At 42.9% G+C, this 26,585-nt stretch overlaps 1 protein-coding gene across 1 annotated transcript in view; it reads right to left on the reverse strand.

The window, feature by feature from the left end:
* PGM5 (phosphoglucomutase 5) overlaps positions 1-26,585 on the reverse strand; it is a 184,828-nt gene that overhangs the window by 61,958 nt on the left and 96,285 nt on the right. The window contains exon 7 of the mRNA XM_058693250.1: positions 10,288-10,403. Within this exon, the coding sequence (XP_058549233.1) occupies positions 10,288-10,403 (116 nt within the window). The remainder of the gene's footprint in view (positions 1-10,287; positions 10,404-26,585) is intronic.

A 26,585-nucleotide genomic window follows, 5' to 3' on the forward strand; every position in this document is an offset into this window, starting at 1 on the left:
TTATGAGGAAAAACGGGGAGACACCCTTTGCAGGTGAATGGGAGATTTGAAAACATGCCATAGAACTGGGACAGGTTGATTTTGGGGGGGCTGGTGTTGTTTGTCCCCCCCCCCACGTTGCAAACCACTTACATTCAGCTTTTTACATCTTGCCAAAAAGCGAGGCTCATGGAAAAAGCATCACTTTTCCATGATTAAAAGTGGATGCTTTTTAAAAGCAAATGCTCTAAAATTTCCACCAAGTGGAGAACAGCACAACTATTCCGTGTATAAGTGGGTCAGGATATATACCCGCAGGATACAAGAGCCAGCTGTCAGCTCAGAAAGGTGGGATGGCAGTAACTGGCAGACTGGCAGATGTAGAATGAGCTGTGGCCAACACGGATCCCAACCAATAATGTCACATAGCAATATATCTGGCGATGACAATGATGATGATGACGACGAGACGACAACGACAGTGTTTGATACAAATATACCGCAGGGCATTTGACTAATATCCTGATCATGGCAATACCCAGTAGGCGCCTCGAGGGAAGGCACTGTGTCTGAAATTACGCATCGCTCTCTGAGCCCAGAAGGTATGCAGTAAATATTCATTGAACGAATAAATGAATGACCGAGTGAGACCCTAGTATGTAGCTTGATCTAATTCATCGGATTCACTCCTCACTAAAAGGAGCTAGCTAGCTAGACGCAACCGGAGTGCTACATTGGAAAAAAATGTCACAGATCATCCCATTGAAAAACTGAGGCCCAGAGAAGCTAAGCCATCTGTGTAAGGCAGTTCCACCACACAGAGGGGGAGTCGAGACTGAAGCCAGGTCTGTTAATTCGTGGTGCTGTGCTGTTCCCATGACACCGTTCTCCCAAGTCCCCTGACATTCATGCCATCCCCATCTAAAAGAATAACCGCATGGGAGTAAATGACCCCTCTGCATTTCCTTAAACAGGGACAGCGGGGTCCTATGGAGCCAGTGAGTTTGGGTTTGAATGCTGACTCTGTCAGTGTTATCTTGGCCATTGGCTTTTGGCTTGATCTTCTTCCCTAAACCTCAATTACCATATGGTCTCCACTTCATTGTTGAGAAATCTCAGTGAAATAATGTATAGGAGGTCCGAAGCATGGCATCTGTCACTTAGGAGGTGCTCGAGAAATAATAGGTATTAGCAAGCACTATTTTATTAACATGTGCCCCAAGGCAGTCAAGCCATCCATCCCAGAGGAGGCGAAAGCATTAACAATATGGTGGCTGGTCAGCTGACACAATTCCCTCACGTGAGCACAGAAGCACAGGAAGGTAAGGCACAGTGGGATCTGCTAACTCATACATCCCACCCTCTTTCTTTGTCACCAGTGCTCATGAAAACAACACAACTCCCCGGGAACTACTCTTTGACAGGTCACAAGCTGAACCAGAAATTTCTCCAGAGGGTTTAAAGTCTGCAACCACAGGGCATAACCACCATAGTCACTATACTTTGTTCTCAGTGGAGCCACCTGGCAACTGCTAGAGAGCAGATGGGGAAGCCTCCAAGAACAATTTTAGGAACAGCATCTTAAATACCAAGGGATGAGCCCCCTCATTAGAAGTCTCTTAGTAGTCACTATGAAAAGAAACCCATGGTCTATCTAGACTCCTTCGATCTGTGGCTGCGGACAGTGATTTCTCAGTCCCAGAATGCACTGGGAAGTGTGGACCCAGCCTCCGAGGTCCACCCCTTTGCTTCTGCTTCACACGTGGGCATCCCACACCCTCTCTTGCTACTTGTCATCAGCTTAGAAGATGAATTGAAAGGTCAATGCAACTGGAACTGGGGAGATCCCAAGAAAAGGATTTTATGCAATAGAGATACTCTTCCCCTTCCAGGTGGAGATCTGTTTCCCAGCACAGGGGTAGATAGTTTGTGGATGGGCAAGAAGGGAGTTTCAGTTTTCAGACTTTAGGAGGAGGCCCTTGGGGACGTCAACCAGAGCCCCTCTGCACTGTGGTCTAGCCTAGATTGAGTTGTGCATGCGCACCCAGCCTGTCCCAATTAGTCCAGGGGAGAAACTGCTCTCCCAGCACTGCTAATGCTGTCACCACAGCCTTCTGACATCACATCTATTACCGAGCCAAATTGACACAACTGGCCACGAATAGGAGAAAGAAATGTGGCAGAACCTCAATAATCTGAAATTCATATGTCTACAGGGCCTCTTTTTCTGTCCTAGAGATTGAACCGAAGTGGAAACAGCCCATTGTACAGTTTGTGATCATCTAGATAGGGAATGGACTAAAATTTGCCCTGATTTTACCTTTTGGAAAGTGTACAATGTTAAGTAACATCATTGTCTAATAAGAGACAGTTGAACCTATTCAATATTTGTTCAACAGCAATACTGTGAACCCAGTCTCGAGTTGGGATGTACATAGGTCTTGTGTGAAATATAAACAAAAGGAAAGGCATGGCCCCGGAGGTGTTATAAACTATACCACTATTAGGGGAAAGAAAATTTCCTTTCATAAAGCAACTGGAAAAGAAGTCAATACTATAAACCATAAGACAATAGAGCAGAGAATGTCTAGGTTGAAGGCTATAAGAATTTAACACTTACAAAAGCTCACTAAAGCTAGAACGTAGCCCACTGTTGAACATGTGGCTATTTGCGGCTATTTACTGTCAACAACCACACACACACACACACACACACACACACACACACACACACACAGTAAATAAGTAAAGCAAGCAAATTACAAATACTTAATACTATTTAAAATTTTAAATCCATTCATTAACACAGGTTTGGGGAAGGAGTCTTCCTAGAATTCTGCCCTTTGTTAGCTAATAATTTGTGCTAATCATTACACGATGACTGAAATTACCAAAACTTTATTTTTAAATGTTATGTAACTCTGATTTTACTGTACTTCATAAAACCCCTCCCCCACTCCCTTTCAACTGGTCTACATTTGTTTTTATGAACCCTCCCAAATCTTGGGATAGAAATGCCCAGATCTCCAGAAATATATCCACTCAAAAATGCCAAAAATGTTAAGTACTAACAATGCAAAGAAGAAATATCAAAACGGAAATTCTTTGTTTCCTCCTTATTTCTTTCTTTCTTTCTTTCAATTCACCCACTTTCCATCCATCTTTCCAGGCTTCCTTCTATCCTTTATTTCTTCTTCCTACCTTAACTTCCTTCCGTTATTCCATCCCTCTTTCTATCCTTCCATCTAACCTGCAAACACTCAAGGCCTGCCATATATCAAAGAAATAGAGTTGAACAAAATAGTCATGGCCCCTGTCCTTGGGGCATTTAGAATTTCTGCATGGCATGCAGAGGGATTGAACCCATCTCAAAAATTCGAAATTTCTTGTGATGTGGAATACACACATACTCTGGGTCTCTCCCTTTTTTTGCAAGAGGCTGAGCAGATGTAAAAATAGCCAACTTCAAGAGCACCAGGCTGTACTCCAAAGTTCACAGTGGAAAAAGCTGGTGTGACAATGATGGACAAGTCATATTGGTGCCAGGAGACCTGGATTCAATTCCAAATCTTCAAGAATGGATGCAAACAAAAGGCATAGCAATGCCCTAGTACATACTCAGTGCTCATTCAAAGAGATTATTATTATTGTGAGAAACCCAACAGAGAGCGCTTCCTTGGCAATAATAAACATTGTTGTATTGCTTGATTTGACAAATTTGTATGACTGTTGACATTAGCTTTTTAAAAATATATAATAAAAGTAATAGTAATTTTCAAGATGGTGTTCAAGCTTGGAGCTCACCCAGGCTTTCGTGAACATAGTGATTCTTCTGTGTTGCCCATAAGGGAAAATGCTTCGGGCTGTAACAATTCATACATTCTCAAAATGGTATCACTTCTTAGAAAGTTGATGTCAATGATGGAAACCAGTAGAACCTCATCAACAAATGCCAAAAAAAAATCTTCCAAAATTTTGGTTTTATTGACCTTAGTTTTAATTGTTTCATTTGTCCCCTTTTGTGTATGAGAACAAGTCCAGATTCCTTCAAATTCATAACTTTAAAAAAGTAGCCAGAATGCCATTTAGATGAATAGTTTTCTTCTCTTTAGATCTGAGAATTTATAAAGCACCCCTTCTCTCTATAAAGTAGTTTGCCAAGGCTCTCCCCAGGAAGTAGGTCAGTACCGGTCCTAGCACAAAAGATGGTCTGGCTTCTTAAGTGACTTTGGTTCTCTGACAGAGTCATAAATACAGGTTTCTTATTGTCCAGGATGTGGACCTTTCCATAGGAGAGAAGCTTGAACTCCGATCCTATGACCAGCTTGTCACTTTGGAAAGTTCTAGGAGCTCAAGAAGCTGGCAAGGGAAACTTCCACTCAGAATACATCTTGCTCATCTTGGAAAAAAAAGCTTCACATTCTTGCGCCTGAGTCAGATCCATATTTTCAAGTTCTCTTGGCACTGAAATATGCATTCCTAGTTGGTACACAGATCCATGCCCCGGGGACACAGAAAAAGGCCTCCACTCCAGAAAGCTTGGATACTTTTAGAATCACCTCTGCAGTCTCAGGTCTAAAACTTTCCATCTGTCACTTTCTCCTCCCTTAGTTAGCTCACTTGTTTCTGAAAATCACGTCTCAAGGAAGGTAGGGAACTCCCGTGATCAGCTGACTTTTACAGACTGGACCTGAGGGTCAGAGAGGCCATGCGGCTTGTTTGTGACCGACAGGTAAGGGTCTTGAACATACTCATCAGCCTCACATTTTGGGGCCTCTAGACTTCCTGGACCACACCCCATGGCACATCAAGGATACTCTTTCTACCATTCCTGAAGAAACCAAAAATACTGGTTTTCACTAGAGCCATGGTTTCTACTCTTGACTGCACATCAAAATCACAGGGGCGCCTGGGTGGCTAAGTCAGTTGAGTGTTTGACTCTTGATTTCGGCTCAGGTCACGATCTCCTGGTTCATGAGTTCAAGCCCTGTATAGGGCTCTGCAGTGACAGTGCACAGCCTGCTTAGGATTCTCTTTCTCTCTCTCTCTCTCTCTCTCTCTCTCTCTGCCCCTCCCCCACACCTGTGCACACACACACATGCTCATGCACACACATACTCTCTCTGTCAAAAATAACCAAACTGTAAAAAAACCACACAACTATACTCATTTAAAATGCAGATTCTCAGGCTCCGCCCTCCCTGATATTCCAAGTAAGGGTAGGATAGAAAATACGTATTTTTAGCAAGTTTCCCAGGTGATTCTGACACACCAGCTCAGTGCTTCTCAAAAATTGGCATTAATAAAGCCCAGAATAAGAGCAGAATGAAGCTATTTTCTCCTTGCAAGACTGAGTGGTCCAGCTACTGAGGCCACCTAATAGTCCTTTACTGCTGAGTGCTTGAAAAATAAAATTCGTCAATGCTTTCATCAGAAAGACTGATCGACACGGTGGAAAATGGCACAGTGTAGGGCAGGAAACCAGTCTTTCGGGTCAACGGTCACGTAATTCAAGCGGGGACATTTTCCAAGCCAGGGGGCCCTGCGTGAGTCACTTCACTACTTCTGGGGCTCAGGAGCTTTATCTGTCAAATCAGGCTAATGAGGCTAAAGTCACCTGAACCTGAAGAATGGCGGAGGAGGCAATGCCTCATGCTCCTTAAAAGGAAAAACTGGTAACGAAGCCCGACTGCGAGAGACTTTTAAAATCCCCTTCTAGGCCAGCCTACAAGCTGCAATCTGCGTAACTGTCCGAGAGCAAAGTTTGCCGAGAGGTGCCTGTAAGTAGGGGCACGTGGGTGGCTCAGTGGGTTAAGCATCTGACTCCTGGTTTTGGCTCAGGTCATGATCTCCCGGTTCGTGGGTTCGAGCCCCGCGTCGGGCTCTGAAAGGTGTCTTCGAGCAGAAGTCCCTCCAGTGCAGAACACGGTTTCCCAGTTCCGGTCGAATCATGCCCCATCGTCTAAGCTAGGCAGGTGAAGGGCTTCACAAACTGACCCCTCCTCACCTCTCCTCCTGGTACTGCTTCTTGATAATCCCTCCTCTAACCTATCCTACAAATCAGAGGTTTGCCTATTTTTCTACGTAAGTTTTTACCGAAGCACAGCCTTCCTTGTCCATTTATGTATTGTCTATGGCTGCGTCTGTGCTACAGAGGCAGTGCTGAGGAACCACGAAAGAGGCAGTAGTCTGCAAAATCCTCAGTGTTTACTCTCCAACCCCTTTATAGAAACGTTTGCTGACCTCCGCTACAGGCCCGTCTTTTCCAGAAATTTTTGGCCACGACCCACAATAAGCACACATTACAAGGAGACCAAGCATACACATAGATACTTGTGGGCATGTTTATATATACACACTTCTCAGAACAAACGTTTACCTTTGCTAAACACGATGCATTCCAACAGGTTTCTAGCCTACTCAGTTGCTTTTCACAAGCTGCTCATGACATTTCACTAATCTCATGACCCCAAATGAGTCTTGATTCATATTTGGAAAACATGTCTTCGGACAAACCAAACAACTGGCTACTGGTAACACATATCCCCTGCTCTCCAACCTCTTTTTTCTTTCTTGGCATCGATCCCTCCATCTGGCAAGGCCCGGTCCTTTCATCTCTGTGTGTACAAATCCTTCCCATTCTTTAAGAACTAGCCCAGCTTCCAGATCTTTCCTGGAGTCTCCTTTGAACCTCCAGTCCCAAAGCATTTTCGCATCTCCCACAGCATTTTTGCTATTCCTCTATCATGGACACGTAAAGTTTCTGCATTGTAGAATATCATCTGTGCATCTTTCTAATTATGTAACCAAAGACCTGAGTTTCTTAAGGTGTGATCTTAAGCACTTGTATTCTAAATATCTTCCAGTTCAGGGTCTAACCAGTTTGGGTAAGAGAAGAAAACTGCCCAGGATGAAATTTCTTCAGAACCCCAACATAGCCTGAAGTGCTGTCATTATGACCAGTTAGCGTGGTTTTACAGCAATCTGTTTAAGCCTGACCAAACAGGACTTTAGTCTCAGGAATTCAAGGATGGTTTGACATCCGCACCTCGATCATGATATTTCATAACGTGCATAATAAAATAGAAAAGAAAGTATTAGTGTATCACTAGGTCCTGAAAGGGCACCTGATAAATCCAACAGCTGTTTCTAATAAGATTCTAACTAAAATGAGAATGGGAAAAATTATCTACATAAACCTGATCAAGATTTTACACCCATCAAAAAGCAATCACCACAACAGATAGTAAAATAGTCAATCCATTTCCATTAAAGTCATGAGTTATCACCATTATTTTTAAATAAAAATTTGAAGATTATACCTAATGCAATAAGAATATGACATAAGAGGTATAAATATTAAAAAACGAAACATAAAAAATCTTTCAGTCATAGATTATATGACTGTATACCTTAAAAAAAGTCACAAGAGACTGTAGAGTTTTTAGAAAAGAAAATGCTAGAAAATATCTATTAATAATAGAATGTCCTAAGGTGGTTTCACCTCAGAGACAAGGCATATTAATCAATAGCTTCTCCTTATATGAATATGCACCAAAGAAATTAGAAAGAAAAACGAAGATATCCACATTAAAATCAAAGCTGTTAAAAGCTCTGTAGGACATATGGCCCAGTTTCTTCAATTAATAAATTAGAGAACACGTGAAAGGACGATATGCAGATTAAAAGATACTTAAGAGAGGGGACACCTGGGTGGCTCAGTGATTGAGCACCCAACTCTTGGTTTTAGCTTAGGTCATGATCTCAGTGTGTGGGTTCGAGCCCCACATTAGGCTCTGCACCGACAGCATGGAGCCTACCTGGGATTCTCTCCCCCTCTCCCTCTCCCTTGCTCACTCAATCTCTCTCTCAAAATAAATAAATAAGCATAAAAAAATAAAAGATACTTAAGAGATATCAATCAGTTATAATATTAAGATCTTTGGATCCCGGGGCACCTGGGTGGCTCAGTCAGTTAAGCAGCTGACTTCAGCTCAGGTCATGATCTCACGGTCCATGAGTTTGAGCCCCGCGTCGGGCTCTGTGCTGACAACTCAGACCTGGAGCTGTTTCAGATTCTGTGTCTCCCTCTCTCTGACCCTCCCCTGTTTATGCTCTGTCTCTCCCTGTCTCAAAAATAAATAAAACGTTAAAAAAATTAAAATTAAAGATCTTTGGATCCCAACTGGAAAAAAACTATTAAGGAAGGGGTGAGAATAGGAGAGAAATTATTTAAAAATTACTTTTGGAGTTCCACTTCTGCATTTCTGTTTAGGATGTAGAAATCTCCAAGAGAATGTTACTCCTATCCCAGTAATAAGAAAAGGCCAGAAACCTACCAAATCATAACTTTTCTTGAACCCATCAGAAACCTGAGGTCACAAGGCAAATAAAGTAAAGTGAATTCCAAAAACTGACAACCCTCTTCAAGGAGAAACAAGACACAAAACTGTCACGACCCTTTGGGAGAGCATAGGAAAAAGAGGATGCTTCCATATAAGTAAAAACTAAGAAGTCACATAAGAGGCTCAAAAATTCTTAAAGGCCAAGTATAGTCATGTTAGTCATGTTAGTTTAAAATTGCTTGGAATCCCCAGAAACAAGGGACACACTTGCAACTCACTGGGTGATCACAGAAAAGACTGGAAACAGAGAGAAAGAGAGAGATGGTGATGCAGGCATGCAGGTAAGGAGCAGCTTCTGAGACATAAGCATGAAGCCCTTTGAGTTCCCCAAACCTTTCCTTCACAGGAAACAACAGGCTTAAACTTTTGGAGGCACAAGTTGCAAACTTTCTCATCCTGAAAGCCCATGCAAAAATCCATTGCTACGGGAATAGGGTTTGAAGCAAAAACCTTCTCCCTTTGGTTGAAAGGGTAGGAAACCTTTCTGGGCCCAGAATCTTACATCAGTACTAAGCAGACGTCCTGAGTCCTGTCTCCCTCTCTCTCTCTGTCCCTCCCCCACTTGCTCTCTCTCTCTCTCTCTCTCTCTCTCAAGAATAAAGAAATTTTTTTAAAAAGGAGTCTAGAGGGTTTTCTGGCTTGTATCTTTGTTCCTTCATTCATTTGTTTTGTTTCTCAAATTCTACATTGGAGTGAAATCATACAGTACGTGCTTTTCTCTGATGGACCAATTTCACTCAGTGCCCTCTGGGTCCATCCATGTTGTTGCAAAAGGCAAGGTCACATTCTTCTTATGGCTGAGTAATATTCCACTGTATGTATGTATGTATGTATGTATGTATGTATGTATGTATACACACACACACACACATACACACACACACACACACCACATTACACCACATCTTCCTTATCCATTCATCTGTCAATGGACACTTGGGTTGCTTCCATATCTTGGCTATTTGAAATACTGCCACAATGAAAATAGAGGTGCATATATCTTTCCAAATTAGTGTTTTCGTTTCCTTGGGGTAAATATACATCATACACAAAAATAAACTCCAAATGGATTAAAGACCTAAGTGTGAGACATGAAACCACAAAAAATCCTAGAAAACAGACAGTTTCTCTGACATGGGCCATAGCAACATTTTTCCAGATATGTCTCCTAAGGCAAGGGAAACAAAAGCAAAAATAAACTATTGAGACTACATCAGAATAAAAGTTTCTGCACAGCAAAGGGAACTATCAACAAAACAAAAAGGCAACCTACTGAATGGGAGAAGATATTTGCAAATAATATATCTGATAAGGGGTAAGAACCCAAAATATATAAAGAACTTAGGAAGCTCAACACCCAAAAAAAAAAAAAAAAAAAAACCCAATCAATCTGATTAAAATATGGGCAGATGACCTGAAGGGAGATTTTTCCAAAGAAGACACACAGATGGTCAACAGACATATGAAAAGATGTTCAACATCACTAATCATCAGGGAAAGGCAAATCAAAACCACAATGAGATGTCACCTTATACTTGTCATAATGGCTAAAATCAACCACACAAGAAACAACAGGCGTTGGTGAGGATGCGGTAAAAGGGGAACCCTCATGCGTTGTTGGTGGGAATAGAAACTGGTACGGCCACCAGGGGAAACAAAATGGAGGTCCCTCAAAAAATTAAAAGTAGAATTACATATGACCCAAATAAAAACAACAAAAAAAAAAATGGACAGAAGAGACGAGGGCATCATAGCACATATCCCCCCAGGTCTCTCTGATTTTTTTCCCTCTAATTATCTCTTCCTCTAGCATTTGATTCACAGTGGGGTCACAGGTCTCCAAACTGGGGTCACAGAGGGCTATAGCCACCCTCTCCAGTAACATTACTTCAGCAAAACCTACCAGTGCCAAAGCTCTCTTCTCCACACAGAGAGCACCGTCCTGAGTCCATCAGATTTGAGAAGAATCTCCATCCAGCTGGGGTCTCATACACAGGAACCTTCATCGATTTGGCCACTCTGAAAAATTAAATTCAAGGCAACAGTCAATTCATATCTCTTTTCCTTTCTTTTCTCAGCACAGAAGGAAGTCTTTAGAATTTATTAACTCCATAACTAGACTTCAGAACATTCTGGTCGGTGTTGACATTTTTCAGGATGTTAAGCCCTAAGGTAGAAAATGACAAATAGCCTATTCTGATGTTTCTCAGTTTTGCTTTCCCCATAACACAGAAAATATTAAGTTAACGTATAGAATATTCTCATTTATGTTTCCCTTCTATAAATGTTCCTTTATCTTTATGGTAAGATCCCACTTGGGGAGTTCAGAATCTAAATTAAGAGGGAGGTTGGTTACAAACACTTTGGAATATTGTTGGACAGTATCTACAGACACACACACACACACACACACACACACACACACACACACGCACACACACTGTAGGACTTTTAGGATCGAAAGACTTACTCTACCAGCTGTTAGAAATGTTGATAGCTAACAGCTCACAGATATGTCTCCTACTCTCTGTTAAAGAGAGATGTCTCACTCAAAATCATGCTCCCTTTGGGGCACCAAAGTGGGGCACCACTTTGGGGTGGCTCAGTCGGTTAAGCGTCTGACTCTTGGTTTCAGCTTAGGTCATGCTCTCACGATTTGTGGGTTCAAGCCCCGCCTCAGGCTCTGCAGCTGGCAGCATGGAGCCTGCTTGGGATTCTCTCTCTCCCTCTCCCTCTGACCCTCCCCTGCTCACACCGTCTCTGTCTCCCTCAAAATAAACAAACTTTAAAAATATCATGCTCCCTTTCCTGGGTCAGTCCACATCCAATGACTGATCACTGTGGGATACTTAAAGGTCTAGCCTCCTTGCCCCTATTTGGCCTAACTCTGTAGGGCCATTTCAGCTCTAGAGATCCGCGTAGGTTGGCTGAGGTCTTTGTCGTGACTGCACTGCCGTCCAACCTCTCTCTTTCTTTCCAATCCCCTTCCTCACTCCCCCCAGCAGGTGCTGGTTTTGAAGACACGTTTGATCTGGGTGGGCAGAAAGGAATAAACTTCCCTCAAGCAAATCTCTCTCCGAGCTGCTTCCTGGGGAGCCCAGTGTAGGACAGTGCGCAACAGAATACGAACACAAGATTTTACACAAAATGATCACAGAATCATGATTTGGAAGAACCAAAACCACCCGGATGTCCACTGAGTTGAACGGACAGAGGCTCTGTGATATAGAAGGCGCTACCTTAAATTTCGCTGAGCCTACCACCGCTACATGCAACCCCATGATGAATCTCACACACATCATATCACGTAAAAGGAACGGGGAACAAGAAAATACACACTGTAGCGTCCCATTGACGTCCACTTCAAGGACAGCTAAAACTAATCAATGCTGTCACAACTCAGGCTCAGCAGAGTAGAGAGGTCACGTGTTTTGTTTAAGATTCCACAGAGGTAAGAGGCAGAGCTAGAATCTGGACCCACATTCTGCTTAATTTCTGCTCACATTCCAGTCCACGATACCTTGTTGTCACCCCAAATGTTTTAAGAGACATACAGATCTCAGAGAGTATGTTGGAGAATGATCTGGTTCTGTGCCAATGACCTAACGAATTTCATCTTTCCCACAAGCAAGCAACAAAAAGCAAAAAAACACCAAATGCCTGCCGCTAACAAGATCTAGTTTTTCAAAGGGTATAAGCACAGAAGGTGGCCGGGAACGGGAACCAGGACGGGTGTCTTGGTGAAGAAGAGGAAGAAAGATGCATAAAGGACAGAGGACACAATGCAATCATGATTTCATTAGGTTTTTTTGTTTTCTTTAGGTTTTACTTTGTGGCCAGCTGGAGAAAACAGAATATCTAGAAACCCTTGCCACAGGAAAGCAAACACCTTCCTTTCCATAATACCAAATATAGTTGATGTGTTCAAGATCTGGAAAAATTTTGTGCTAAATCTCTTTCAAGTTTGCTTTGAAAAGAAGCACTTTTTAGATGTTCCAGGGTTATATCAAAGGTTCTGTTGTGTATTTTTTTTAGTGGCCTAAGAAAGATATACAAATCACACTTATATCCTGGTAGGAACAATGAAAGAAATCCTCCCCAAACTGTAGATCAAAGGTAAATTTTCACAGCCATTAATTTCATAGTCAGAAGCTGAAGGAAGGAGGTGGAATAAGTCACACAGAAGCTTCCCAGTGTCAGCACAGAGTAAAGCCTAGGTCAAAATTCATTTAGCAAATATGACTGTATATGATTGCCAAATAGAAAGTGCAGCATGAAACAGACATAAGGGTAAGAAAAGGGGTGGAGAGTGTGGGGACATACATTTCCTGGCTCAGACACTCTTGCAGGTTCAAAGCCAAGCTGGCAGATCTAAAGGGAGGGGAAAGGATTTCCCTAGCTCCCACCCTTCCCAATTAATCACTGTCAGGAGGTCATAAGGCTGAGGGCTGAGGCTGGAGTTTTAGAGGACCGGATACTTCTATAACTAGGAGCCCCAGACGCAGCTATGCAAGCTAAGAAAACAATATGGGTAATTCAATCCCGGGATCCTGAGCATGAGCTGATGGTGTCCTAGAGTAAGAAAGGAATTCCCTGCCCCCACCCCCCCACCGCCCTCCTCCCTCTACTGAACTTGGGATCCATCCCAAACACAGCATTCAGCAAATACCATGCTCTAGACTGGTGTTTCCACAGGAGACCCCCCTGGAGATTTCTGACAGCTCAGAATGAAGCCGCTCACACTGAGGGTCTTCACCCCCTCTTGGCTGCTGCCACCACGTGGTGGAGACAAACAGAAGAACTCACTTTCTAGGAAAGACCAGAGTAGGAAGCAAAAGCAAGAAAATCAATCTCAACCCCAACTGTCCTGCAAGTGGGAGTTGACTTCTGGTAGTTAAACAAAACAAAACAAAACAAAACAAAACAAAACAAAACAAAACAAAACAAAACGCCCCCTGGTGGGTGTAAGCTTCTGGGGATGAGTTGCAAACCTCTAAAAATGTGGCTTCAGGTTGGAAACAGCCCCCACCTATCGTTCCATCGGTTTCTCTCACGCAGCTCACGCCAAGCTCTTCATAACCGGACCATTTCTCATTTTCCGAGGGTGCGCTCTCATTTTTGCTGTTGTCAACTAACTACTCCTGCGTCCTTTTTCATGCTTTCGTTTTACCCAGATTAATGCTTTCGAATCTCTGTCAGAATACTCCACGTCGCTTCAAGACCGATCTTAAGTGCCCTGCCACCATGAAGCCTGTGGCAGACGCTGCTAGGTGACCAACAAACCCATCTCTTCTCCCTAACCCTCGCAGTGAGCTGTGGGCCACATGGTGAAGTTCCAGCCAATGGAACTTGAGTGGAAGTGACGTTCAGATCGGGCTATTCAAACGTCCCATCTTCCATGTTCTTTCTCCTTCTGCCAGCTTCATGGGGACAAGCCTAGCAAACCTGGAAGCTATACATTGAACATGGTGGGCCCACAATACGAAAGGACCTAGGTCTCTAAATTGCCATTTGGAGCGGAATCAACCACCAGTCAGGAACACCTGTCTTTAACTTTTGATGACTGAGAACCTTTTGCTACGTTTGAGGGATTACACGTTTTGAGACTAGCGTTGTAGTCGCAGGTTCCATTATCCTAATGAATACAACCATTCCTCTTCATTATAGTAAATCCAGGGGCGCCTGAGTGGCTCAGTCGGTTAAGCGTCCGACTTCGGCTCAGGTCACGATCTCGCGGTCCGTGAGTTCGAGCCCCGCATTAGGCTCTGGGCTGATGGCTCAGAGCCTGGAGCCTGCTTCCGATTCTGTGTCTCCCTCTCTCTCTGCCCCTCCCCCATTCATGCTCTGTCTCTCTCTGTCCCAAAAATAAATAAACGTTAAAAAAAAATTAAAAAAAATAATAAATCCAAAGTAATGCTTCCTGTGACTCTGTTTCCTCTCACTTGGCGGGGGCCTTGCTTGTGTTGTCATTGTCGATGTTGTCACCTTCTTGAACTTTTCTTCCCCACACAGACGCACACCACCATCACCACCAATGTGTTAAAAGCTCTCTGAGGTAGGAACTACATCGTATACCCTTTTACGGCTCTCCGATGTTTAGGATAATAGAGCACCTTGTCAGATTTGCCCTTCATAAATTCTGTATGATTTCAGTTGACTAATATCTATTATTTAAGCAGTGTGGGTGGATGGCAGGGAACAAAGTATCCCTATTTTCTGGACTTTTTTTCCTTGTAGTTTCCTAAAAATATAGCTAAGTCATTTGTGCATGTTTTATTTAAATTAGTCATTTTGAGAAAGAGAATTTCATCAGTTATTAATGAGTCAGGCTATCACAATGAGACCAAGGCATTTCCTGGAAATAAAGATCTTGTAGAATTAGGGCAATGACTAACTGAAAACAAAGGTTTGAGGAGCAGGAGAATATATTTTTCTATTTCACCAGTCTGGTCATCACCCTACCTTCATGCGATCAAACAAGGTAACAGATACAAAAGTATCCCAACAGGGCTGTAAAATCTCACCAGGTGAAGGCATGCTGACATACGATTTTTGTGCCTTCAGCGTAGTGCACGACCACAGTAGTTATTCAAGTATCTATTAACCTAATTATACAGTACTACATTATTATGTGTGATATACTCTGCTGGAATATCAATGGCTAATGACACTCTTGTAGCATGTGAGAGAATAGGCAAATATACAATGATTAATTATATCAAGTACACGAAGCATACCCAGCTGCTCTTGGAATCCTACTTCGAGAAAGTTGCAATAGACTTAAAGAGCACAAGATCTGGGTTCTTCTTCCTTTATCTTCAAATGTCCACTTTCTTGAGAGCCAAGGAGGGCTCATGATTCTTATTTCTACACAACGAACTCCCAGCCCCCTTTTTAAAAGCCCCCAATAGCAGAGAGTAGAAGATATTTTCATCACATATATCCAACAAAAGACTTATATGCAGTTTACATTTAAAAGACTGATACAATAATAAAAAAAAAAAAAGGCACATAACCATTTTTAAAAGCCTTGGGCAAAAGTCTTGAACAGTCACTTTACAAAAGAGGATATTAAATTGACCAATTAACATATGAAAAGATGCTCACCGTCAGTAGAGATCAGATAACTGCAAATTAAAACTACAGTGAAGGGGCGACCTGGGTGGCTCAGCCAGTTGAATGACCCTTGATTTTGGCTCAGGTCATGATCCCAGGGTTGTGAGATCAAGTCCCATATCAGGGTCCAAGCTGAGCATGGACCCTGCTGAAGATTCTCTCTCCCCCTCTGCCCTCTCCCTTGCTTGCCCTCTCTCTCCCGAAAAATAATAATAACAATAACAATAATAAAATAAAACCACAATGAGATAATACGACACACCCACAAGACTAGCTGAGAAGGTGGTATTGCCTAGTCCTGGTGAAGATTGGGAATTCACGTATTGCTAAAGGAATGCAAATCAGTACTGACTGTGGTATATTTGTTTACGTGACATATTCACATAAAGGAATAGCACAGAACAGAGAAAATGAACAAACTACCACTACATCGAAAAACATGAATGCATCACACAATATAACATTGAATTAAAGAAATCAGCATGGAGGAATATAAGCTATATGATTCAATCTACACATAGTTCAAAATAGACAAAACTAATCATTGCCATTGGTCTAGGCAGTTGTCTTTGGGATAAGACATGAAAGGCACAGGCAACAAAAGCGAAAATAAACAAGGAGGACAACATAAACCAAAAAGTTACTGCACAGCAAAGGCAACTACCAGCAAATTGAAAAGACAACCTATGGAACAGGAGAAAATATTTGCAAACCTTATATCCAATAAGGATTTAACATCCAGAATACACAAGGAAGTCTTACAACTCAAAAACAAAACGAACAATCCAATAAAAAAAAAAAAAACAGGCAAAGGATCTGAGTAGACATTTTTCTGAAGAAGACATACAAATGACCAACGGATATATAAAAAGATGCTCAACATTACTAATCATCAGGGAAATGCAAAATCAAAACCACAATGAGATATCACCTCACATCTGTTAGAATGGCTATTATTCAAAAGACAATAGATACGAGCTGGCAAGGATGTGGAGAGAAGGGACCCCTTGTGCACTGTTGATGGGAATGCAAATCGGTACAGTCACTATGGAAAATAGTAGGACAGTTCCTCAAAAAATTAAAAATAACTACCACATGATCCAGCAATCTGACTTTTTGAGTACATACCCAAAGGAAATGAAAACAGGATCCCCAAAAGATATCTGCACGTTCATGTTCATTGCATGATTGTTTACAGTAGTCAAGATGTGGAAACAACCTACATGTCTGTCAACAGATGAATGGATAAAGAAGATGTGATATGGATATACAATGAATACTGTCCAGCCGTAAAAGAAGAAGGAAATCCTGCCATATGTGACAACATGGATGAACCTGGAGGGCGTTCTGCTACGTGAAATAAGACGGAGACAGAAAGACAAATAGTACATGGTATCCCACGTACATGACGTCTGAAAAAAGTCAGACTCCCAGAAACAGAGAATATATTGGTGGTTGCCAGGCCCTAGGGGGTGGGGAAACTGGGAAGACACTGGTCAAAGGGCACAAATATCCAAGTCAAGATGAGTAAGTCCTGAGGGTCTAATGTACAGCATGGGGACTCTAGTTCATAACACATACGGTACACTTGAAATTTTCTGAGAGTAGCATGCTCACTGAAAAAGAAGTAACTATGTGCAGTGATGAATGTGTTAATTAACTTGACCCTAGTTACACTGGTGACAGTCACTGGTGATAGAAGTCGGGATTGCCCTTATCTCTAGGGAGGAGGAAGGAAGTAGTTCATTGAAATGGGGAACAAGGGATCTTCAGGGTCCCTGCTTTGTTGCTTGTTCGAGATGGTAGTTGCATGGGAATATTCCTTTGTGAAAAGTCCTTGAGCGACGCAGGAGTTGTCCTTCTCTTTACATACGTTATACTTCAATAAACATTTACTTAAAAGAAAAAGCCCCCTGCAGTATTTATGACTAAGGCCATGTTTGAATTGGTCATGTTTACATAATCTCAAGAAATAAACTACTACAAATGGAATTTAATAGCATTCTGGATATTCTGGTTAATGTCTAGCAGACATTGACATCTAGCAGAACTGCCCCAGAATGAGCCCGTCGGTATTTTCACGTCGATGAGTTCACTCCCAGATCCCTTCTTTGATGTCTGGCACTGTCGGCTGGAGCTGCTCGAAGGTAAAGAAGGGCTAATGTGAGTCTGCACTTTAAAAGCATTTCTAAGGCAGCCTACTCGCCTTCCCAATGCGAGTCAGGCAGAATTCAGTTAGGCCTTACTTTCCAATAGCCATCGTAAAGTGTCCTCTTTTTTTCCCCCATTTAATAAATCTTTATTGATTGTTCCTCCTGAGCTACTATACTAAGCACGGGGGACACAACGTTAAATCAAACACATGTGGCTCCTGCCTTATGTGTCTTAGGATCAAAGACTAACCAGCACATATAAAAATTTTATTAGGATATGCTATCCTGGAGAGATGCTCATCAGTTGGGGCGGGAGGAGAACTTTAGTTAGGAATTCCTAAGAAGTGACATTTGACCTGAGATCTAGAGAATGAGTGTTAGCCAGCTAGGTGTCTCAGATGGGGTTCCCTAAAGGCAGGCCCTGAGACACAGATTCCTCTATTAGAAATTCATCATGGGGGCGCCTGGGTGGCTCAGTTGGTTAAGCCGCTGACTTCGGCTCAGGTCATGATCTCGCGGTCCGTGAGTTCAAGCCCCGCGTCAGGCTCTGTGCTGACAGCTCAGAGCCTGGAGCCTGTTTCAGATTCTGTGTCTCCCTCTCTCTGACCCTCCCCCGTTCATGCTCTGTCTCTCTCTGTCTCAAAAATAAATAAACGTTAAAAAAAAAAATTAAAAAAAAAAAAAGAAATTCATCATGGAGAGGAGTGCCTGGGTGGCTCAGGTGGTTAAGCATCTGACTTTGGCTCAGGTCATGATCTCACAGTTTGTAAGTTCAAGCCCCGCATTGGGCTCTGCGCGAACAGCTCAGAGCCTGGAGCCTGCTTCAGGTTCTATGTCTCCCTCTCTCTCTGTTCCTCCCCTGCTCACACTCTGTCTGTCTGTATCTCTCTCAAAAATAAAGATTTTAAAAAAAGAATTTTTTTTAAAAAAGGAATTTATCATGAAGAGATGTGTAAGGGCTAGAAGAGTAGGACGGAGAAGGGGAGGAAACCAAGCAATACTGTGATCTCAGGCATGGCTGTGCAAAGAGTAGCTTCAGCCAGACGTTTCCCTGGGACTCTGGACTGTAAGCCTTGCCTCCAAATTGTCCTGATCTGTGACAAGCTTGTTGGTCTTTCAAACCCTCACTTTGAGCTATTGGCGAAAGGCCCCTGGGGGAGAAGGGCTTAAACTCACAGGCATTTAAGTCCACTCTTACACTCACCTTTTGGATGGAACGAGTCACACTTCCAGGTAAAATAAAATGGGAGGCTGTCATAATAAGATGACCACAAAAGTTTTTCAACCGCGTATATAAACTTGAGCAGAGAGCTGCCTGTTCCTGAGGCCTGTAATAGCTCAGCCTGGTCTAGACCTCAAAACTCACATATTAAATCACACCTTCCCTGCCCATCCCTATCAGAGAGGTTGTAAAGATCAAACGAGATGGTAAATAATGAAATGAAAGGGCTCTAAGAACCACAAAATGCCCTACAGAGTAAACGCCTGATCACTGTTGTTTGCTTTGGATCTTTCACTTAATTCAAAGGGAAATGGACATTTCATTTAAAGAATATTTACAAGAAAAAAAAAAGAGATAACTGCATATCTTATGTTCCCTTTAAACATCTAGTTTTTGGCCAATTGTAAAACAAAGGTGGACCCCTAACCCAAGGGCCTCTGCTGCTTTATCTAGAAACTTCTGCACTTGCATTTCAGATAAGTGTTATGGGGGAAAAATAGGATCCTTCTCAATTAGATTATACATTTTGTTAGGAAACATAAGGCAGGCATATTTCTGAGGATCTTGACTTTGTTTAAAAGGAAAAAAAATGGCTTTGGGAAATTGACCAAAGAGTCTAGAGAAAAATATGTAAAATGGAAACAATCACAGGTTTGTACTCCCAAGCTAGTAAATAATCTGGAATCCTATATCTGGGAATTAACAAGTGTCTGTTTACAATCTTGATGCTTGAGCACTTTGATGTAAACTGGTTCTGGTTCTAATTATTTTCAAGGAATAAAAATTGTTGAAAGGCTAGGGCTGGTGAGTTTGAAGCCCCAAGAGTTCCAGCTAAGCTGAGGCATAGAGAGACAATCATCAGCAGTCTTCCAGATTCCTATGAGATTGCTTCCCGGGCAGCAAAAAGTGAATTGCCTTCTTGTATTTTTGTTTTGCTTTGAATTCCTGGTTATGTAGACACCTTACTGAAGCTGTTTTAAACTGCCTATGTAATACAGTTGGAAGATTTAGAATCAATGCATTCACTCCTACAGGCCGAAAGTAGTCAGAAATCATGTGACAACTTGAACCCAGGAGATAAATGTGTCTCCGTAAACAAAACTTCTCTTTCTTAAAACCTTTTCTTTCTTTTCTCTTCTGGATTCAATTAGCATCGTTTCCTGGAGGATATTATAGAAATCTTACTGATCCTATGTTGTAAAACAGGAGAGAAGGAACATCTGGGCTTTGGACATTAAATAAATATACACTGTAAATGGATACTCATTCCAAAAGAAGAACAAAGCCCAGGGTAAACTAGTATTTGTATAATGCTACATCACCATCCATGGCTAATACCACAAGCAGAGGTAAACACTGAAATAGGATGGCATTATCAGTTTTCCTAAAGCAAACATCTGTTCCTTGCTCTGGTATTTCACATTGGATTCAGTTTCAGCAGTGCCACAGGGACCTCATGGTTTGTCCCCAGTGTTCTATGAGCCTAATTTTGACCCTGAAATGGTTCATGTGAACATTTTCAGTCTAAATTTGACAGAAGAGTTTTGGCAATCTATCCCCAGAGCAATATGAAAGGGGGAAAGAAGAGAAGAATGAGCAGAATATTCCACATGCTGGGTCTAAATACAAGGAAAAGATTGATAAATTTTATTAGTTAAAATGTGTAAAAATTTCTATCTGTCAAAGACACCAAAAATAGGGAGGTAAGCCATAGACTAAGGTATTTGCAATCCATGAAACTGAAGGATTAGTAGCCAACTTAAATAAAGAAGCCCTGACAACCACTATGATAAGTTCAGTTGACCCATGCCATTCACAGAGAAGGAAGATTAATTGGCCAACAAGAAAATATACAGTAAATCAAAGAAATGAAAATTTAAAAACAGACAGACATGGTCAAAATGTCACACTTACCATGTAAAAAAAAAAAAAAAAAGAAGACAAAAATCTAATAATACCAAGTGTCGGTGGGAATGTCAGAGGAAAATGGAAACCCAAACATTGATGGCAGAATTGTAAATTAGTACACTCACTTCATAGGGCAATTCGAGAATTCCTAGGGGAGTTAATAATACTCTATGACCCAGCAAGCCAGCCTCTTGGTATCTATCTTAGAGAAACTGGTACGTGTGTGCACAAGGAGGCATGGATCAAGGATGTCTCTTACGGCACTGCTGGTGAGAGAGAAAAAGAACAAAACCATAAGCAACCCAACTGTCCATCAGTAGGGGAACTGACAAACTGATTTGTTTATACAGCATCAAATAAACAGCTGTGATTCAAGGGCCCCAATACATAGATTGCAAAACACACACACACGCACGTGCGCACACACACACACACACACACACACATACAAAGGAGAAATTAAATGTGTATTTTTGTCTTGCGATATTATCTTAGATTGCTGGTATTCCAATTACTATTTCTCCCTCACTAGAACAAATTGAAAACCTAGTGGGATATCATTCCTACTTCTAATAAAAGATTTCAGGCATTTGCAACTCTGAAGAAGTAATGGGACTAAATGACTAAATGAAGACACCTGATACCTGGTTCAGAGAACTATCCAGAACCTGCCTGTGCCACCAGAGCACAGAGGAACTAGGAAGATCTTCCTTGTCCCAATAGCTATGCCTCTAAAGGCAGGAAGCAAGTCCGTGTCCCTTAGCTTGCCATAATTAATTGGCCTGGGAATTTCCCAAGATTCTTACTCAGGTCTTTCCACTTGTATGCATAGAGCTCAAAACCAACTTCCCTCCCTTCCTTCCTTCCTTCCTTCCTTCCTTCCTTCCTTCCTTCCTTCCTTCCTTCCTTCCTTTCTAATTAAGAGAGGGTGCTTAGATTCTGTGTAGTATAAGCATTTCCCCCTCCCTTTTCTCTCACTAACCTGTCCATCAACACCACAGAGAAGAATTCACTAGTTGTGCATATGGTTCTTAACAGAGATTGTCATTTTCAGCTCACTTTAGGGAGTTAGTTCTTGGTTCCTTGACAGAAGGAAGACAAAGAACCTTCTGGACACAAAGCACTCAAAATTCCAGGAGGAGATGTCTGCACAGAGATACAAAGGCCTTTAGATTTAGTGGGGTTCCCTCTGGGAATGTGAGCAGCATGCTGGGTTTGGAATAGACCCCACAAGTCATTCTCCTGGTGTTTTATCTCATGGGGAACTCCGACATGTGGCCGAATTGATGACCCAAGTTGCCGTTTCTGGGAAAGTCAGCACAAGCCATCGGGCAGCTCTCTCTAAATGGGCTCTGATAAAATTAACATTCATCAAGGGACACATAGGAAGTCACCCACCTAACAGGAACCCCATATTCAAAAATGCACCTACCCTTCCAGGATTTCCACCAGTCACTCAGGACCGGGTTTAATCTTGCCCCTAAGTGTAAGGAAACTCCATGCCACATTAAATTTGCTCTAACATCACTGTGTCTTCAACCTTCTTTTGGCTTTAACGACGCACGGTTATGAGGAAAGAAGCTGTTGAAAAAAAAGGTGACGTCCTTTTGTGGGAAATGAGTTTCACGACCCAAGGTAAAGCTGAGTAGACAGGAAAGGTAGGCAAACATGGCTGCCTGAGGGATCAAGTCCAAGCACCTTCACAGGAGGATGGGCAGTGGATCACGAGTGCCTGAGTCTCTGTCTAGCTCCACCCTTCTTGGCTCTGAGACTGTGGCCAACTTACTGAAACTCAATAAGCCCAGCTCTTTCCCCTGTGAAATGGAATAACAATGGGAGGGCTAAATGGGGTGATGCTTGGGAAGCCCCAAGCACCCAGAGCAGGTCATGGACATCAGCAACAGCCATCAGCGTCGTTGCCTCTACAGCTGCTGCTTCCTGCCCCCCTCAACCTCCCGCCGTACCAAGCCGGTATTCTTCTAGAACCTCCTCAAAGCACCATGCGGCTTCAGACCCTTGTACACATAGTTCACTTGGGTGCGGATACTCTTTGTGTCAGAGCCCCAACAAGAATAGAAGATCCACTCAAACTGAGTAATTCAAGGAGAGTTGAAAACAGGAACTGTTGACACAGGTGTGGGCAGCCGAGAGGGGAACATAAGGAACACTACACGGCCCCAGGGCGAGTAACATCACCCCACCCTCAGATTCATTCCTGGAATCTGCAGACAGAGCTGGGTGCACGGGGCAGCCTGGCAGGAGCCATGACCTTCAGAAGAGGCGCGTTGCCAGTGCACGGACTCCTCTGACACGTATATAAAATGTAATTTACATTCCAAACCTAAATCCCTCAAATACCAGTGGAAGCAAGTACATGAGACCGTTGAAAGTTCAGGATAAGATTAAGTTGCGGTGGATGGATTTCCAGGGAGAAAGTGCATACAAAGGGCTGACTGAAAGGGCGGATTATCTTACTTCTAATTAAGTGTATGTCAGCTTACCAAGTCCAATGCTATTAGTTTATTACGAGCAGGTAGGAGATTATGGTAAAACTTGCCCCTCTTTCCTTTTGTGGGATTTCTTAGAATTGAGACGCTTATTTCACAATAAAACTTCAAAGACAGAGTAAGGTACACACTTCTCATGATTACAAGGAGCACCTTATGGGCTTGATGTTTCTTTTAACATCTATTGGAAAACACCAGGTGAGATGGACCGAGAACTATATTCCTTACAAGACTGTGGCAGGGGTGTCCTCCAAAGATATTTACTCTCATTGAACACTTTTTAAAGAAATTTTTTTTCAATGTTTATTTATTTTTGAGAGACGGAGTATGAGCGGGAGAGGAGACACAAAATCTGAAGCAGGCTCCAGGCTATGAGCTGTCAGCACAGAGCCTGATGTGGGGCTTGAACTCATGAACCATGAGATCACGACCTGAGCCAAAGTCAGACATTTAACCGACTGAGCCACCTAGGCGCCCCCCGTTGAACACTTTCGAAGAGCAAGAGAGAAGGAATGTGTCGAATAATTTCAAGCCACATCAAGGATTCACAGCAAGGCCTCCCAAAGGGGCGTGAGAGATGAGAAGTTGGAAGGGCATCCGGGGGAACAGAGACACTCCTCCAGGTCCTGGATTGCAAGAAGCTGGGAGCTCAGCAGGGAGGGCAGACAGCCCAGCGGCATGGCGAGTGGGTGGGGGTGACAGCAGGGCTCTGTGGTATCTGAGCAAGTCAAGCCCTCTTCGCCTGAGCGGTTGGGTTCTGGGGTTCGGCCCCCAGGGAGCCAGTGGGGAAAGAGGAGGGAGGAAGGAAAATCAGGGGCTCGCAGGCAGAGCGACCTGAGCAGTGCCGGCTGTAGCTGAGATGAACTCTCCCTCAGAGAGCCTCTTCCTAGTCGTCTCTGGGGGGACGGAGACCAAAATAGGTTGGCAAGAACACACAGTTCCTGAAATTAATTGGAAAAGCAGAGACTCCCCAGGGAAATGAGGCCACTCAGCTGCCTGTCTCCCTTCTCAGAGTTCGAGGCACGGGAATATTTATTGTTTATGTGTGTGGATCTATTCCGTACGACGGCCGCTGCTGGGCCTAAGCGGGGACTTTGGAGAAACTTCAACACAGAGGGAGGGTGGAGTCAAGAGAAGACAGGATGGCTTCTGGACACTGAGAACCAGGGGGTACAATCTCGTGCGAAAGGAGCAATTCTCTTTAGGTCAAGGTCCCACGTCCTACGGTGAAGGGATGACAGAGATAAACGGAGCAGCAGGAGCACCACTGGCTACGTCAGTCCCGAGCTACAGCCCAAGCGTCACTTTTGTGCTAAAGGCACACCTTCTTCAAGATCCAGTCATTTCCAACTGTGCAAAGTGTTGCCTCACACTGCTTTTCTTAGAAAAGAGCACTTTAATGCCAGCTGCTGAAACGCTGTCGTAATAAATATTCAAACGTAGGTATCCTCAATAGGAACACTGTTCCCTTGGATTGTGGTATCCTTACACAGTGTACATCCTGTGCAACCGTATGCAGCAGCTGTCCATCAGCCTCCCCTGAACTTGGGCAAAGTAGAAGCTACTGCTGTTAAGTCCCCTGATCACATTCCTGGTGTACCTGTTAAGTCTCTTAATCACATTTCTGGTGTACCAAGGGGTAGATCATATGCTCCTCGATGGTCATAGGACTGAGAGTGGACCTGAAAGCCTACGACAGTCTTGCAACAGTTGAAGACAAGGATTTGAATGGAACATTTTATTTTTCTCCATCCATATGGCCTGCCCAATAGCATTTGGTGGGGGAGAACTTGGGAAGTGTGCATGTGTGTGAGACCTCACTCATATCATACCCAACATACTAAAACACATCCACATATCATATAAAAATCTACACTTCACTCCAAAAGAATCTTGAAAGGATTTTTATAATTCTGTTTTTGAAATGACGAGGCAACAAGTTACTCAAGGAACCACTGGCAACCATTTCTCATTGATCATGTGCACTCGGGGGGTCCTTTCAAAATGAAAAGATACACTCCACAAATGATTTTCCAGGGTGAGGATGATTTCTTGGAGACTGAATTTGATGACGAAGGGTCAATATGTTGCATTTCATACACACTAAACTAGGCAGTTAATCATGTCAGGGTTGCCATTTTCTTGATTTTTGAAGCTAATAATGTTTTCAGGTCTGTAATTTTAAGTCCATGAGTACTGAAGGCCCTAGGCTAGGGGGTGAGAATGCTAATGCCAATGCCCTGGGGCACGTGGGCATGTGTGTGCTTGTATGTCAGTGTGAGCATGTCTGGGTGGGCAGGTGTATATACACATGTACACGTATGTATGCATGTGGAGTGTGTGTATCAGTGTGTGTACGCGCACATGGGTGTGTGTGTGCGTTGGGGATAAGGGACGGTGGTGGGACTCATCAGACCCATGGGTAGTTTCCTACTCAAGAAGGTTCCAGGGACAACACTTCAGCTTCTCGTGCACTCTATCCCCACAACATTCTGCATATACCATACTTACTTCCAGAAGGTCCTACCAATTTATCTCTGCGATTCCTCCCCAAATTCTCTCAGCTAGCTCACGTCTTCTCTGCCAATATCCAATGCCATTAATTAGGCCCATCTGGAAAACCAGGTATGGGTACATGCACTCCCCACACACTCACCTAGCACTAGGCGATCAACTGAGCTTCTCCGAAAATCTCAAGGCAACGTTCCAAGGGTCAGAAGAAAGAAATGATCATTCACTTAAAGTGGTTTTCTAGCCGGATGAAATAGGACAGTTGTGGGATGTTTTTTATCCTCATGAAACTAAACGTGCATTTGCAGTCCAAATATAAGCAGCGAAATGACTCCCATATGATGGAAACGTTTATAAACTTGCAGTAAGATGACATCTACAGGGGGCCCAGATAATGTCCCCAAGGGCCTAAGCCAGTATACAAGCTTGGACAAGTTTCCTTCCACTTTTGCCTAGCTGCTAGGGCTTAACTATTCAGCCTCTCTAAAGAGGCGGGTGCTTCCCACATTTTCTTAATAATAGCGATCACCCAGAGTACTTATGAAAGATACAAATTTTCAGGTCCCTCTGCTAGAATATCTTGAATTAGAGGTCTCGCTTAGGGCCCAAGTGTCTTTACTCATAGCAAGTAATGTTTCTTGTTTGCAGGAGCCTCTTATTTCTAAGAGAATGTATATAAAAAAGAAAAAGGACAAACAATATGCACATGAAAGTGATCAATTAACCTACATACACATCTACACGCCGGATGTTGATGTTAATAACGGAGTTTTGATGCCCATAT

The sequence above is a fragment of the Neofelis nebulosa genome, chromosome 12, assembly GCF_028018385.1.
Source record: "Neofelis nebulosa isolate mNeoNeb1 chromosome 12, mNeoNeb1.pri, whole genome shotgun sequence".
NCBI classification, from domain to species: domain Eukaryota; kingdom Metazoa; phylum Chordata; class Mammalia; order Carnivora; family Felidae; genus Neofelis; species Neofelis nebulosa.